This window comes from Sycon ciliatum, chromosome 2, assembly GCF_964019385.1.
Source record: "Sycon ciliatum chromosome 2, ocSycCili1.1, whole genome shotgun sequence".
NCBI lineage: Eukaryota > Metazoa > Porifera > Calcarea > Leucosolenida > Sycettidae > Sycon > Sycon ciliatum.
Genome location: NC_088644.1, coordinates 32,155,315 through 32,171,511, shown reverse-complemented (window position 1 = coordinate 32,171,511; position 16,197 = coordinate 32,155,315). Strand labels below are relative to the sequence as shown.

Here is a 16,197-nt window from a genome sequence, read left to right as displayed (position 1 = left end):
CATCATGCATGCCTTACGTAATAACGCGACGTCACTAGTGCAATCAGTCTGTATGTGCATGTGATAATTTTGAATGACATAATCGTCCGTACAGCTAGATCTACGTGTAGTGTGTAAAATCTTCGAGTAGTTTATTTTTAAAAATATTTCCCAAGCAAGCAGAGCTCACACAACAAGATACCGGTTCCCATATTGGTAGAAAGCGGCTGATGGTGACCGTCGTAACAACTCAAGACTCAGTGCCGTGGTGCACGGGTGCTTTTTGCGCTTGCTTGTTGAGGCAAGGACTGCCCCCATTGCCAGATAACGAACTTGTATAATAATAAAAATAAAGCCTACGCAAGTGACTTGACAGTTCACCACTTGTAGACCTGGCCCATCACGCTGTATGTTTGGCTAGTGCATAACCACTGTCGTCATGTCTGGATCAAAGGAAAGGAATGGTTTGGCTGGCACCACTGTGATTCACCAGAATGGGAAGCCTCCTCAGAGTGTTGCCACTGGCACGCAGAGCATGGCGGAATATAGAGCAATAGCAAGGAAGAAGCTACTTCCTCAAGGTAATCCTCAGCTCAGTCACAGGTGCTCATGCCACAGTCTCAGTTTACACTAGCCAGGGAGTTGTACGAATCTAGTTACGTTTGTACAACTCCCCACCCCAACCTGAGTAGCTATGTCGAGTGACTGTGACCATGTACACTGACGAAACAATTTAAAACATGGAAGTCTGAACATGCACAAGATTGAGATGGTACCCTACAGCCTCGGAAGTGGTCCTGTTTTTCGTCTGTTCATGTCCATCCAGTACACAGTGAGGAGCGTATGTGGTGCGTGTGCAAAGTTATGGTACATTCGCACAATTGCTGAATACTAGATTAGGCCCGATCCGACCGCTTCCCCGGCATAAATCAGTAGCTAGGTCATGCATAAGTGCAATCCTTGTGTGAATGTTCTATGTCCCTGGCACGGGCCAGTTGTCGCCTTGTCGGCCCTAATATTGGGTTAGAGAATCGGCAATCGTGGCCTTTTCCAACATGTTGGAATTTCTCACGTCCGTGAAACGAGGAGAAGAAGTTGTTACCGTATTTTCTGGAGTATAATCCGAACACTCAAACTTCACCCAAAAAAGGGGGGGGGGGGCGGTGCGGCTTGTTACTCCGGAAAATAAGGTATGATGATGCAGACCTGTACTGTGCCGAGAGGTCAATGGAGATGAGTAACATAATCATTGTCGCAGTAGAGTGTGTGTGTGTGTGTGTGTGTGTGTGTGTGTGTGTGTGTGTGTGTGTGTGTGTGTGTGTCTGTGTCTGTGTGTGATGGTACATGGTGTGTGTGTCGGTGAGAGAAAAATTCTAAAGTGAGACTGGAGGTGCAGTGAAAACGTTTCATTCTGTTTTCCGGTTCCGCTACCTATCTGGATATAGACCCAGTGCCGCACGAGTGAAATGTGAAACGATGCGGGCTCCACTCACAGGCTGTCTATTCCATGCATTTGCCCTTGGGGTAGGGCAAGTGTAAGCGTACATTGTATACCAGCGCTGGTCTTGGCCACGCCAGTTTGATGTACACCGATTGACTAGGTCCCGACCATAATTGGTTGTTGGTACATGTATCATGATTCGGGTAGAGTACATATACTCTAGATTTCTTGCTTCACCGTCATCTGTTTTTGCTTTTCTTGTTGTTGTTGTTGTAGCGTAATGATACTCATAACTGTACATAGCTTTCTCTCTGTCTCTCTCTTGTATTCATAACTGTGCGTGAGAGCTGCTTTCACACCTCTGCATGAACTCTGCAGTGCTGCTTTCACACGTCTGTATGAACGCCGCATGAATGCACCCCTTTGTACCACGCACGCGCCACACTTTCCATCCTTCCATACACGGACGAGTACTTGGGGACTCGGGCCTATGTGGCTTGGGGTAGCACTACTCACTTCACTTCTTTGTTCGGACTTCTACTAGCTGTTCTGTTGTTTGTCTTGTAAATAAAGATGGTAAACCCTAGCTCAGGAGTTTACTACATGGCGCAGTGAACAGGATCTACATACGAGAGTTCCGTATTGATCCACTGTAGAACAGTAGTATGTCTCGATTTCAGCCACCATGTCAGTTTGACTTCGCCGATCCCTCTGCCTGGGATGACTGGCTCGATCGTTTTCGGCAGTACAGGAAAGTTACTAAACTGCACAAGGACGATGAGGATGTCCAGGTAGCCACGCTCCTTTACAGCATGGGACCACAGGCGACAGTAGTCCACAAACAACTGAAGTTTGATGACGCCGGCGATGCGGAGAAGTTTGACGAGGTGGTCAAGAAAATGTCCGAGTATTTCAAACCAGTGTCGAATGTGGTACATGAAAGAACTATGTTCGAGCGGGCGATCCAGTCGCCATCGGAATCCGTTGACGAATATCTTCGTCGTCTGCATCGTATCGCAGATAAATGCGACTTCTCGGGAGCCCGGGACGAGCGAATCCGTGATCGCTTCATGGCTAACCTCATCGATCGTAAGTTGACACTCGAGCTGCAACTTCTCGATAAGCCGGACCTGGCCAAGGCAGCCACATACGCTCGAAACTACGAGCAGGTTCATCGGCAAGTAGCTGCGCAGCGCCATCAGTTGGAAGTGTCTGCGCCACCTCAGGCAGCCGGAATCAGCACAGCCAAGGCCAACAGCGGCGGCCGGGCACAGCAGTTTAGTTCGACTCGTAGGTCTACGCCGTTTGGTACGGATGATGCGCCCTGCAGGTGGTGTGGCAGGCCAGCGACCCACTCACGCCGTGAGTGTCCTGCACGGTCCGAGAAGTGCTCCTCTTGTGGGAAAACAGGCCACTTCAGCAGGGTATGCTTGAGTAAGCCTAGTAGGCTAGCCAGTGAACCAGGCGCAGGCCAGAAGTTGGTGCATGCAGTGCAGCCTACACCGACTGCAGACATCAGCCCAGGCGCATATCTGTTTATGGGAGGCGTTTCAACTGACCAGCTGCCTGACGAGCCTTGGATGCGCTTCATTCCGATAGGGAACACGGAAGTACTCTTCAAAGTGGACACTGGCGCGGACACGTCTGTTATGAACGCGGACACGTTTAGCACGCTAGTCCCGTCCCCCACGCTCCAGACGCCAGCAGCTGCACTCCTGGGACCCGATGGCACACCACTGACACTTGCGGGGAAGTTTACAGTCCTAAGTAGAGACACCAACGGACAACTCTTCCCGCATGATGTCCATGTCCTCTCCGCCTCGGGTGCGAACCTGTTGAGCCGACAAGCTTCTTTCCGTATGGGTTTTGTGCAGCCAGGAGTTCACAACGTCTCCGCTCCACCTGCACCTCCACTTGGGTGTATGACCGGACCACCAGTATCGATACGTCTTCTGCCCGATGCTCGCCCGTACCACTGCCCAGTGGCCAGGCGTGTACCATTCCCGCTGCTCCAAAAGGTGAAGAAGGAGCTGACGAACATGGTGGATTCCGGGATCATCACACCGGTCACAGAACCGACGGAGTGGTGTGCACCAATGGTGGCGGTTCGGAAGAAAAACGGTGACGTCCGCATTTGCGTAGACCTGAAGAGGCTAAACACAGGCGTGAAGCGTGAGACATTTGTCCTCCCGACCGTTGAGGAAACGATGGCTAAGCTATCGGGAGCGACGGTGTTCTCCACCCTGGATACGAAGAAGGGGTTCTGGCAGGTTCCGCTTGCCGACGAATCTCAACACCTCACCACATTCATCACCCCGTTTGGCAGATACAAGTTCCGCCGCTTGCCCTTTGGGATTTCATCAGCACCGGAGATCTTCCAGCGCAAACTGATGGGCATCCTGGATGGTATCCCAGGAGTGGTGGTATTCATGGACGACATCTTGATCTTTGGATCCAGCCAGGAGGCTCACGACACAGCTCTGACTGCCGTCTATCAAGCTCTCGCCCAGGCCAATGTCACTCTAAACCCTGACAAGAGCCAAGTTGGTCAAGCATCCCTCAAGTTCCTCGGGCACAGCATTAGCCACAACGGTGTGCGCCCCGACCCGGACCGCATTTCGGCTCTGTTGGACCTCGCCGCGCCAACTGATGTGCCAAGTCTGCGACGGGTTCTCGGACTATTCAACTACATCGGCAAGTTTCTGCCGGGCCTTGCATCTGTCTCGACGCCACTCCGGGCTCTGCTGCGCCACAATACTGTGTGGTGCTGGGACGCAGCCCAACGGGATGCGTTTGCCAAGATGAAGGAGCTCGCAGCTGCCGCCAGTGACCTGGCATTCTTTGACCCATCTCAGCCTGTAGTCATCAGCGCCGATGCAAGCAGCTATGGTCTTGGTGCAGCACTCTGGCAACGTGACGGAGACGACCTCCGCCCCATCGCGTTTGCCTCCAAATCTCTCAACGAGACGCAGCAACGCTATGCTCAAATTGAGAAGGAGCTCCTCGCCGTCACTTGGGCCTGCGACCATTTCCAACAGTACATCCGGGGCGGCCTGCCATTTGAAGTCCACACAGATCACAAACCGTTGATCCCCCTCATCAACTCGCGAGACCTGGACAATGTCCCACTCCGCTGTCAACGGATGCTGATGCGCCTCCTCCAGTTCAGCGTCACCGCGACCTATGTGCCGGGTCCACGTCTCGTCGTGGCCGACGCCCTGTCTCGCTCCCCATCCGGTGCAGCAGACCCTCAAGGCAGTATGCAAGACTTGCTGGATGACATCGATATCCAGGTAGCGTCCGTGTCTGCTGAGTATGCCTCTCCCACGTTTCAGGACCGCATCAGAGCAGCGGTAGCAGAAGACCCCGTCGTGTCCGACGTCGCACAGCGGACCCTCAGCGGCTGGCCAGAGCGGGCCCGCGACGTTCCGCCTGCACTGCTGCCATTCTATCCAGCCCGGTCTTGCCTATCGGTGGCCAATGGCATTGTGTATTTCAACACCCGTATCGTCATCCCCCGTGACATGCAGCCTGAGGTGCTCCGTACCATCCATGACGGTCATCAGGGGGTGACCAAGTGCCGCGCCCGAGCTCGAACGGCAGTGTGGTGGCCTGGCCTCGACGCCCAGATTGCAGACGTTGTCCAGACCTGCGAAGCCTGCAGCAAGGAGCGTCTCGTGCCTGCTGCACCGCTCCTACCACAGGCTCTCCCAGCACGACCCTGGCAGCGACTTGCAGTCGACCTGTTTCATTTCGAGGGTCACGATTATCTCCTAACGGTGGACTACTTCTCCCGATTCATTGAAGTGGATCAGCTCAAGTCTACCACATCCCATGCAGTAATAGCCGCCCTATCCCTGCACTTCGCTCGCTATGGCACCCCAGAAGGACTAGTGTCCGACAACGGTCCCCAATTCTCTAGTGACGAGTTCGCTCTCTTCCTGGCTCGCCACTCAATTCAGCACCGAACCTCCTCTCCACGGTACCCCCAGAGCAATGGCATGGCAGAGAGAGCCGTTCGTACCATCAAAGAGATGCTGCGGAAAGACCCGGATCTCCCTAGTACACTGCTGGCGTACCGCTCCACGCCCCTCCAGAGTGGCCCTAGTCCCGCACAGCTCCTGATGGGTCGCAGGATCCAGTCTAGCCTGCCACTACCTGAATCAGCTCTGGCCCCTGAGTGGCCCGACCTCATCGAGTTCCGACGACGGGAGGTGGCCCGGAAATCCGCCCAGGCAGACACGTTTGATGACCATCATGCCGCTCGGGCCCCATCCCCACTCGGACCTGGCGATCGGGTGTGGTTGGTAGATCTCGCCCGCGAAGGCACCGTGAAGGAACGCTTGAGTGAGCGCTCCTTCCTCGTCACATCAGCCGGCTCCGTGCTGCGTCGCAACGTCCGCAACTTACGCCTTCTGCCGCAACGGATCCCAGACGATGGCCCCATCCTGCCGAATCCCGCGCCATCCGACGCGGCTACCCCAGTTGAGCGCCACCCTGCTGTGGCGACACCAGGTGCACCCGACGCAGCTGCCACCGCCGACGTTGACACCACCCGCTCAGGCCGTGCCGTGCGACCACCTGACCGCCTGGACTTGTGACTCTTATGCTCCCAGGTGCTCTCCTTCCTGTTGGGGGAGATGTAGCGTAATGATACTCATAACTGTACATAGCTTTCTCTCTGTCTCTCTCTTGTATTCATAACTGTGCGTGAGAGCTGCTTTCACACCTCTGCATGAACTCTGCAGTGCTGCTTTCACACGTCTGTATGAACGCCGCATGAATGCACCCCTTTGTACCACGCACGCGCCACACTTTCCATCCTTCCATACACGGACGAGTACTTGGGGACTCGGGCCTATGTGGCTTGGGGTAGCACTACTCACTTCACTTCTTTGTTCGGACTTCTACTAGCTGTTCTGTTGTTTGTCTTGTAAATAAAGATGGTAAACCCTAGCTCAGGAGTTTACTACAGTTGTTTGTTTGAAATCTTTATTCTCACGTTGTTGTTGTTGTTGTTGTTGTTGTTGTTGTTGTTGTCATCGTTGTTGTCATCGCCGTCCTCCCTTGCAGGGTACTCTGGTTACATGCACTTGTTCTATTTGTTTGGTACATGCACCGCCATTATGTCCATATGTGTTTGGTGGATGGAGCGGCTCACCTGGCTTGATTGGCTCTCTATCCCCGTCTTCATGTCAATCGCCAATGCGTACGAGTACGGTAAGTATTTATAACTCGGGCAAGTTCAGGGGCGACATCATCTGTTGCAAGAGTGGCAGTTGGGCATGATACAGTGTGGTGTATGTGGGTAGCATTTCTATTGTTGTTGTGATATCGCTGTGAGGTGTTGTAGATGTCTACTTTGCTGCAGTTGTTGACCTGTTTTGGGGAGTATTGTGATATGCCAAGCCTTGGTGTAGAATGCCTTCTGAATGTCAGCCGTTCTTTAAAAATTTAAATGCACCTTTTTAATGGCACACATGTGTGTGTCGCGTGGATTTGTATGTGTGTGTGTGTGTGTGTGTGTGTGTGTTTGTGTATGTGTGTGTACGTGTACGTGTGTTGGCATCCGTGCGTGTTGGCGTATGCTCCACTGGTTTTTCAGCGGTGCATCGCTATCCCGGCCATGTCACACTGTCGCCGCAGCCGTTCCGTTATTTTCACAAAAGTCACACTGGCCTACATCACCGTTTCTTCACGTACGAGAACTTCCAGCCAGACCTGGGTCATGTTGACTACTATTTTGCTCTTTTTCCACTGCGAGTCTATGGTGAGTAACACACTGTGGCAAGTAACCTAGTATGATCGCAATTAGCACAATCGTTCATGCATGACCCTGCTGGTGACATCATTGCTCTGCATAGGCGACATCATAGCCACAGGGCACATGCAGTATGTCATCATTGGTGACATCATTGTTCATCTTGCGACTCCCAGCAGTGATGTATGAACTGAGTGGCATGACGGTTATGAAGACATTCAGAGGTTTGATTGGCTTAAATCTACTTTTCAAAATCCTCTCTACGCGTAGGGTCGCTACTAGGCTGTGTGCTGGAAACGTAATCCGAAAAATATAGAATTCATAATATAGAGCAGCTCAGGCATGATGTTTACAGCCTGGGCAGCCTAGAGCACCATTTCCTAACTTCAGTATCTTATCCATCGTTGGCCATCACTGTGCTAGGAAACCGGTCTAGTGTAGGGCCAGCTCAGGCACATGTACTACATGTGGCTTGACTGCTATAGTTGCTACTCTGTGTTCTACAATGCACCTTCCGTTCTGAATGCCCTGCAGCGACATGGTTCCTGACGGCTACCCTACCGGTAACGCTGGTCGGTCGCTACTATCTGCCTTGGAACATCTGCCTCATTGCAGCTTGTGTTGGTAAGTGCTTCAGGCTGGTGTCGGGATGTAGTGTTTGATTTCATGCCACTGCTACTCTGAGTTTTTGTGAAAACAATCATCAGGCAATGGGTGACTACAAGAAACTTAGACCAGCAATGGTGCGCTGCTCATACGTTTCTTCTGGTATCTTGATCAAGAATTAGTTGAAAGCTGGCAGGACTGTAGAGTGACTGTACTACAATTGGTACCTGCCAGACATTAGAGTTTGAGTTACGGTTTGGGCTAGGGTTCAATGAGTACAAGCTGTTACGCCGGAGTCTTTCCTTCCAGTTGTTTTTCTCGTGATGTGCTTGCTAAGTGTGCTTGGATACGTGTCTGTGTTTCTTCTGATGGTTCTTACCCAGGTTCTTTCTACCTAGTGCTGTATGAAGTGCTTCACAGCTATGCACACGAGTCACTGCCAAGGGCGATGCTGAGCGTCGTCTCGTACATTCCCGGCGCTGATTTTGTGCGGGAGCACCATCGTCTGCACCACCATCCGCGCTTGATGACCAGCTGCAACTTCAACTTGACTTTCCCGCTGACCGACTGGCTGGTTGGAACTCTGGTTACAAAGCTACCAGCCAGCTAGACCTGTCACCATGGTAAACAGTGCCACGTGATCGACGAGGATTTCATCGGCAACTCAGCTTCTTTGTACTGCCCTGGCGTGAAATAGCGTGTGTACAGGTGTAATGCCAAATGCCTGTAACGTTCTGGATCACAATGGAGACCATCGTAACATGCCACAGTGTGCTGATTTGAACTATTGTCTCAGTTTGTGAAAAATTTGTAGCCTCATTGTTTCTGTAGCCGGTTTCTGCAGACTTTTCTATTTCCTATAGCCCTTAGAAAGTTCCTGTGCACAAGCTCAATTTAGGTTTTTTTTATTTAGAAAGAAAAGTTAGTTGTGTTGTATGTACGGGAATGTCGTACGCAATATCTTCGTCTTGATCTGTTTTACTGCGACGGTTTGCTTGGCCTTGATCCTAGAGTGCCGCGCTGCGGCTTTATTGTAGCTATTTCACCAGATTATTTGTGCTTTAATGGCATGCCCACTCATAATTTTTATCACTATTTCTCCGAACACACGTTTAGTGTGTTACTTTGTTACTTCATGCATGCGCTGAAAATTCAAAAATGGATCTTTGACTTTGGCACGCTTCAGCCGGCACGCTAAACAGGGTCACTTTGCCCGTTCTTAGCCTTAGGATTTATGTGATGGTGATGGCCTATCGGACCTTGCATAGAGAGCTGCAACCCGTCCAACGCCCAACACTGCCGTGGGTACTCATCGACTGGTGTCCTGTCATGTCATGAAGATGAAGCGTCTAGAACATCACGAGGGGATGGCGTACACCACTTCACTGTCAAACCGTGGCCATAGCCCATAGTTGTGCCAAGAAAGAGAGTCGCGTTGCCCGTGCCTAGGCGCTATGCCTGGAGCTCCGGAGGATGAAAGAACTGTCATAGGGTTAGGGACGCGGTGCAGGTGCTGTCGTGTTCCTGGCATGGCAGACCGGCATCGGCGACAAGCTCTGAAGCTGTGAATGAATGAATCGAAAGTCAATAAGAAACGTTTCCGAGAGTGATGTTTGCAGCGAGCCCCTCTCGTAGGTATGTGCTGCTGATCGTTGCATCGTCGCGGTAACACTATGAGTACTACTTCATCTCCAGAAGATGTTTGCAGCAATGGCAGGACTGAGACGGAAGAGTACAGAGAGGTAGCTAGATCAAAGCTTCTTCCGAAAGGTACGTTCTTTGAGGCAGAATATTGAAGTCTGAAGTTTTCAGCGAACAAATAAAAGGTACATAACTGTTCAACCCCATACCCACTCTTCGTCTCAAATTTACTTACAGCCTGGGGAAAATGGCCCAAACTATGTAGCAACAACAATAGTATTGTCCGAAGGAATGAATTGTTTAATTTAACAATCCACTATGTTGTAAATCTACTTTTGGAATTTTGTTGCGCGTTAACACAACGGAAAATACGGTAATGACAGTAACGTGTTGGATGTATCGATACCCATTGATTTTGGTTCGGCCAAAAAATGTCAATGTCCGAACTGCAGCTTATACAGTGACTCCTAATGTCAACACAAATACGAATTTTTGCGCCAGAAAAGAGGGGGGGGGGGTAGATCCCGGTGCCGCTAACACCCGGTAACTCAGCAGTACTGAGAACTACAAAAGAGAACCGAATTGCAAACAAAATTTGAGGATGTGATACGTAGAAAAAGGAGTGCAGGGATGGACAAATTGTTAGCGATCTGTAGTCTTGAGAGTGGTACACCATTACATTTTTACTTGCTCTTCACGAGAGAAAGTCTTTTGCAGTCCAGCATCCCGTTGCAATTGACTGACGATGATTTTCTTGCTATTGATATTCTTTGCAGGATACTCTGGCTACATGCACCTGGCATCACTGTTTGCCATTGCTACGCCTATCTGTGCAACATGCTTGTATACACTGGAGCCAATGACCTGGTTTGACTTAGCATCTATTCCTACCCTGCTGGTCATCTTGAACATCTATGAGTATGGTAAGATTGGGGATTTGGTTGACACATTGTTGATGTAGACATCCTTATGTGTGCATGCAGTGGAGGATCCTGGACTGCCTGAAACAGGGAAGTGATTCCCTACCTCACTGATCTCCTCCACACACACACTCTCATACATGCACACACGAACACACACACACACACACACACACACACACACACACACACACACACACACACACACACACACACACACACAGCAGACGTATGCACACACACACACACACACACACGCACGCACGCACGCACGCACGCACGCACGCACGCACGCACGCACGCACGCACGCACACACACACACACACACACACACACACACCTTTGACCTTTGACCTTTGACCTTTGACGCCCCATCTCCAGTGGAGATGATAGGCTACTGAGTTGGGCAGTACTTGATGTGACGCTTCAAATCGCCACTTCTCCTAAACGCTCTGCCGCATGCGCAATGAAAGTCCTTCGGTGCCGGGGGAGGAAGACGATGTTGATGGACCCGCCTGCGCCATTCCGGGCGATCTTGTGCGAGCCGATACCACTCGGACTCCGGAATATCCAGCGAGCGCAGATCACCGACAATCGTGTCTCGCCAACGCTTCTTTGGCCCATGCCGTGGTCTGGTTGCTTCGAGCTCACCAAACAACACTTGTTGAGGAATCCGGGCCGCGTCCATACGAGCAACATGACCCAGCCAACGCAGACGGTACTCACGCAGGAGAGCGCCCATGACCTCAGGAAGACGCGCTCTCTGGGCTAGATCAGCAGTATTAAGATGACGGGAGTGCTGATCGCTCCTTGAGACTCCCAAGATGGAACGGACGCATGAGCGATGAAACAGATTCAGGCGATTCATCTGCCGGGCCTTCATGGGCCAAGTCTCTGCTCCATAGAAGAGGGTAGGGAGGACAATGGCCTTGTAGACAAGACGCTTAGACTTAATGGATAGGCCGCTACACCCGAAGATTGGCTTTTGGAGAGCGCCAAAAGCACGAGAGGCCTTGGCAAGACGGGAGGTGAGCTCCTTGTCCAGAGCACCGTCTGCACTCAGGACACTGCCAAGATAGGTAAAGCTGTCCACAACCTCCACGCTTCCTCCATCCTGAAGATCAATGGAAGGTGGCGGGTGAGAGCAGTTCACCGCCATGGCCTTGGTCTTCTGGACGCTCACAGTTAGACCCCAACCCGAAGCACAGGACACAAACTCGTTTGTCATCGTCTCCAGGTGGCTCAAAGAGGTGGTGTAGAGAGCCGCATCATCAGCAAACTGGGACTCTGTGACGTCAGTGGAGGCCAGTCGAGACTTGGCGGTCCGATCCCCAACAAGCTTCCTGCCGACACGGTAGCGGACCTGTACACCCGGAACAGAAGACTGGCGATGCCACGAAGAGACCACTGCAGAGAAATACAGATTAAAGAGCGTAGGCGCCAGTGTGCAGCCCTGACGCAAGCCATTCCGGACGTTGATGTTGTCCGTGACGACGTTAGGGAGCCGAACACGCGCCTCCATGCCTTCATGGAGCGACTGGACAAGGCCAAGCAGCTTCGGAGGAATGCCCAGATGGCGGAGCACAAGCCACAAAGCAGACCGCGGAATTGAATCATAGGCCTTGCGCAGATCGACAAAAAGCACATATAGCTCAGAATCGTGCTCCACTGCCTTCTCCATCAGTTGGCTTGCGGTGAATACCATGTCACTGCAGCCACGGCCCCTGCGGAATCCGCACTGGGAATCCGGCAGAACATCCTCTGCCACCGCCTGCAGGCGACCTGAACGTGGCCACACACACACACACACACACACACACACACACACACACACACACACACACACACACACACACACACACACACACACACACACACACACACACACACACACACACACACACACACACACACACACACACACACACACACACACACACACACACACACACACACACACACACACACACACACACACACACACACACACACACACACACACACACACACACACACACACACACACACACACACACACACACACACACACACACACACACACACACACACACACACACACACACACACACACACACACACACACACACACACACACACACACACACACACACACACACACACACACACACACACACACACACACACACACACACACACACACACACACACACACACACACACACACACACACACACACACACACACACACACACACACACACACACACACACACACACACACACACACACACACACACACACACACACACACACACACACACACACACACACACACACACACACACACACACACACACACACACACACACACACACACACACACACACACACACACACACACACACACACACACACACACACACACACACACACACACACACACACACACACACACACACACACACACACACACACACACACACACACACACACACACACACACACACACACACACACAACAAACAGCACCTCAAGAGGTAATCTTGTGCCGGCAGTTACGTTATTGTAATTCAATACTATAAGTGTAAGTAGCGCACTCTGTGCACCCACATTGAGAACCTTATATAATTACACAGCAGTTGGAGCAAGTCCTTGAATGATTTTGAGCCATCTACTTTTAATTCCCGTAGCTATGCAAAAGACGTTACTTCAGTAACGTCTGGCGCTAGCCAGGGTCCACACAGCTTTAATTGAATGACACTGAAAATGAAATTCTTTCAACTGAAACGTTAGTAGTATGATGTCAGAGTACATTGCAGGATGATGTCAGAGTACGTCCACTACAGTTTTCCTGCCTACCTATTACTAGTATTGCAAGCTTCATCCAATGTTTATGTTGTACCGTTAGATCTTGCCTGTGATGACAATTGTTATCTCAGGACCGCTTGCTTTTCTGTTGTGCTTCCCGTTCTGCTTCAGTTTTCCATCGCTTCCCATCGCACAGACTTCTGCTGTCCCATTTGAGTGCATTTCGCTTGTTCTTCAAAAGCCACACCGGTCTGCACCACAAATTCTTCACATTCTCTAGTATGCAGCCAAACAACGGTCACCTGGATTCGTTCTTCATACTTTTCCCCGTCAAGGTGTATGGTAGGTTGGTTGCTACTCTATTCATCAATCCTCTACACAGAAGAAATAACTGCAGGAATTTAGGGAAAGGGTTTGCTTCCCACACTGGAGCTCGCGCTATTCCGCCGACTTCACTTGACACTTGATTGAAATTATGGGAATAGAGTTTTCTTTCGAGTATCTCTTCTAATGAAGTGACTATGGGGAATGCAGAGTGATAATTATAATTTTATCAGGCCACCTAGAATTAATTCGTTGTTTCGGGTCACTTCACTCATCCGTACCAGGGTTGGTCGGGTTTAATTTTTATTTTATTTTGTTTTTTATTTTGGTTACGTCCATGTATATGTACATCGAATAGCTTTTGTCCATCTAGCCAGTCGATCAAATCTGACTGTAGTGTAGACAATCCAGCGCAGTCCTTGTCCCATCGGATCCAGGTCCCCTCCAGGACCAGATCTTGGCCTCGCTGGCAAACGAGTCTGACCGGCGAGCAGCTCTCACCTTGAAAACTTCTGTAAATAGCGACAAGGTGGCGGAGCTGATGCTGTTTCAGGATCGATTGCGGATCGGAGATAGAAGACAACGTCGTCACCAAGCGCAGCATCCTGTCATTTGGCTAGCCATGGCTGCTTCTGAGGTCGATATTTGGACTGCTAGTATTATTAGGGTCGCGTGTGTACATAGCTAGTCTAGTCTGTACATTTGCATGCACTATAAATAAAAAAACATTTTGCGGTCGGGTGAAAAAAGACGGTCGGTCGGGTGACCCGAAACAACGAATTAATTCTGGATGGCCTCATGATAATGTGTTGAGCCTGTAGAAAACATTGGTTGTACACTTAAGTCTCTTTTATCTGGGCAGTCTGGGGCATGTAACATCATTATTTCCACCAAAAATGGCAAAAGAGTTGCAATATTTCCACTAAACTTGTGACTCCCCACTGGTGCCCAGTACTGCAGTTAACCGAAGTGCCCATACCTTGGGAGTCCGAATAAGGGAGATATGAGTGTGTTTGGATATTGTGGCTGCAGAGGTGCTGCAGGCCACAGCAGTGTGCAGATGTCATTACAAGTAACCGTCATGTATCACTGTTGTGTTGTGAAAGTGGTGATAGTCTGTGACGGTATTTTCTGTGGGTTGGCTAGCTTCATGCAGCTCCACATTTCCCTGCAATTTCTTGTTATTTTCCTTCTTGTTGATCCTATTTCCAGTGCTTGGTCTGGCTTCACTATCTGCTTTACTGCTTGGCGCAGGTTCTTTTCTCCTACCGTGGAATACGGCTGTACTATGCACAGGCCTCAGTGAGTTTTGATGCCATGTGATCATATGTTGTGATATGTTGTGATAATTATGTTTCTGGTGATTTATTGTGTTGTGTTTGTGATGGCAGCTAGATGTAAAGTCTAACGAGATTGAGTAGAATACGAGTAGTGATTTTACAGGATATGATTGTGTGTGGGCGTTGCCGGAATGCTTCCCAATTGTTGTGTTTCTGCAGGTTCGGCGTATCTAGTGTTCTACGAATTGGTACACTGTTACTCTCACAGGTCCTTACCAACCCCAGTGCTAGCAGTGTTGCAATACGTGCCTTGGTTCAATTTCTTTCGCCGTCACCACCAGCTTCACCATCACCCCAGAGTCATGAACACGAGCAACTACAATCTCACGTTCCCGTTTTCCGATTGGTTGGCTGGTACGTTGGTTACTAGGCTACCAGATTGAGGTGGGCACTCCGGGATCATTGCCGACAAGAGCTAGGTCGTCATCCCCGAGATGACACACTAACATAGGTCCAGCTACCACTGGCAGGTATATGTATGGGAGCTGAACCGCACACCATGAGCACTTGAAGAAACTTCAAGTTGATGGTGTTGATTTTTAGAATTTGTTTCTTGACAGATAAGGGAGTCATCCATTGTGGGGTTCAGCTAGCTGCCTACTACTGATTTACTGCATGAGCACTTGAAGAAACTTCAAGTTGATGGTGTTGATTTTTAGAATTTGTTTCTTGACAGATAAGGGAGTCATCCATTGTGGGGTTCAGCTAGCTGCCTACTACTGATTTCCTGCGCGCCATGCTGTGTGTGATTACGTCCTCTGTCTTATGTGATCACATCATTTGTCGTGATGAACACACAGCCCAGAAAGGAATCTCGGCGCAATAGATTTTTGAATAGCTGCTCTGAAAATCATGTACACGTACCAGAATTATATTGATAATTATCATTATTATAATTATGGACTCAGATGGAGAGCCAAGGTTAAATTTATACAAAAGAGAAAGACCAAGGAACTACAAGTTACGCTATACTGTCCACTAGCACCACCAGTTACTAAACAATCAGCTCATGCGATAACATTGCACGACACTGACCGACGGTACTGACGTTCTACAACTAACTGGCTAACAGCTCTAGCACATCTTGGATGCGCACTCCAACAGCCTTCCAACTTGGAAGGTTCTAAATTATAGAAATAACATAAGGAGGGGAAGGTGAGCGCAACCAAGATAAGCACGAGCTGAAAGTGCGCATCCAAGATATGCTCAAGCTGTTAGCCAGTTAGTTGTAGAACGTCAGTACCGTCGGTCAGTGTCGTGCAATGTTATCGCATGAGCTGATTGTTTAGTAACTGGTGGTGTTAGTGGACAATATAGCGTAACTTGTACAAGTAGTTCCTTGGTCTTTCTCTTTTGTATTATAATTATATTCCCCTTTAGAGCTCGTAGCTGTAC

At 50.1% G+C, this 16,197-nt stretch overlaps 2 protein-coding genes across 3 annotated transcripts; both read left to right on the top strand.

The window, feature by feature from the left end:
* Nucleotides 1-163: 163 nt before the first annotated feature.
* Nucleotides 164-8,957, top strand: LOC135809723 (uncharacterized). Its single transcript, XM_065323139.1, has 5 exons — nucleotides 164-560; nucleotides 6,494-6,640; nucleotides 7,026-7,190; nucleotides 7,716-7,805; nucleotides 8,171-8,957. Exons 1-5 carry the CDS (start codon nucleotides 419-421, stop codon nucleotides 8,395-8,397), a joined length of 771 nt encoding a protein of 256 aa, XP_065179211.1. The 5' UTR covers nucleotides 164-418; the 3' UTR covers nucleotides 8,398-8,957.
* A 135-nt stretch (nucleotides 8,958-9,092) lies between these two features.
* LOC135809724 (uncharacterized) lies at nucleotides 9,093-15,671 on the top strand. Of its 2 annotated transcripts, none has more exons than XM_065323141.1 (5): nucleotides 9,093-9,557; nucleotides 10,205-10,351; nucleotides 13,310-13,480; nucleotides 14,717-14,764; nucleotides 14,962-15,671. In XM_065323141.1, the coding sequence occupies exons 1-5, from the start codon at nucleotides 9,461-9,463 to the stop codon at nucleotides 15,183-15,185; spliced, it is 687 nt and encodes a 228-aa protein (XP_065179213.1). In that variant the 5' UTR covers nucleotides 9,093-9,460; the 3' UTR covers nucleotides 15,186-15,671. The 2 variants fall into 2 exon arrangements, with proteins under 2 accessions (XP_065179213.1, XP_065179212.1); XM_065323140.1 differs by having other exon boundaries at nucleotides 14,675-14,764.
* The last annotated feature ends 526 nt before the right edge of the window (nucleotides 15,672-16,197 follow it).

Excerpts from the sequence above, each read along its gene's own strand:
- LOC135809723 (XM_065323139.1), top strand. The coding sequence starts at position 419 with ATGTCTGGATCAAAGGAAAGGAATGGTTTGGCTGGCACCACTGTGATT. Across the intron at positions 561-6,493 it reads GAAGAAGCTACTTCCTCAAG|GGTACTCTGGTTACATGCAC; the intron begins GTAATCCTCAGC and ends CCTCCCTTGCAG. Across the intron at positions 7,191-7,715 it reads TTTTCCACTGCGAGTCTATG|CGACATGGTTCCTGACGGCT; the intron begins GTGAGTAACACA and ends AATGCCCTGCAG.
- LOC135809724 (XM_065323140.1), top strand. The coding sequence starts at position 9,461 with ATGAGTACTACTTCATCTCCAGAAGATGTTTGCAGCAATGGCAGGACT. Across the intron at positions 9,558-10,204 it reads ATCAAAGCTTCTTCCGAAAG|GATACTCTGGCTACATGCAC; the intron begins GTACGTTCTTTG and ends TATTCTTTGCAG. Across the intron at positions 13,481-14,674 it reads TTTCCCCGTCAAGGTGTATG|TGCTTGGTCTGGCTTCACTA; the intron begins GTAGGTTGGTTG and ends TCCTATTTCCAG.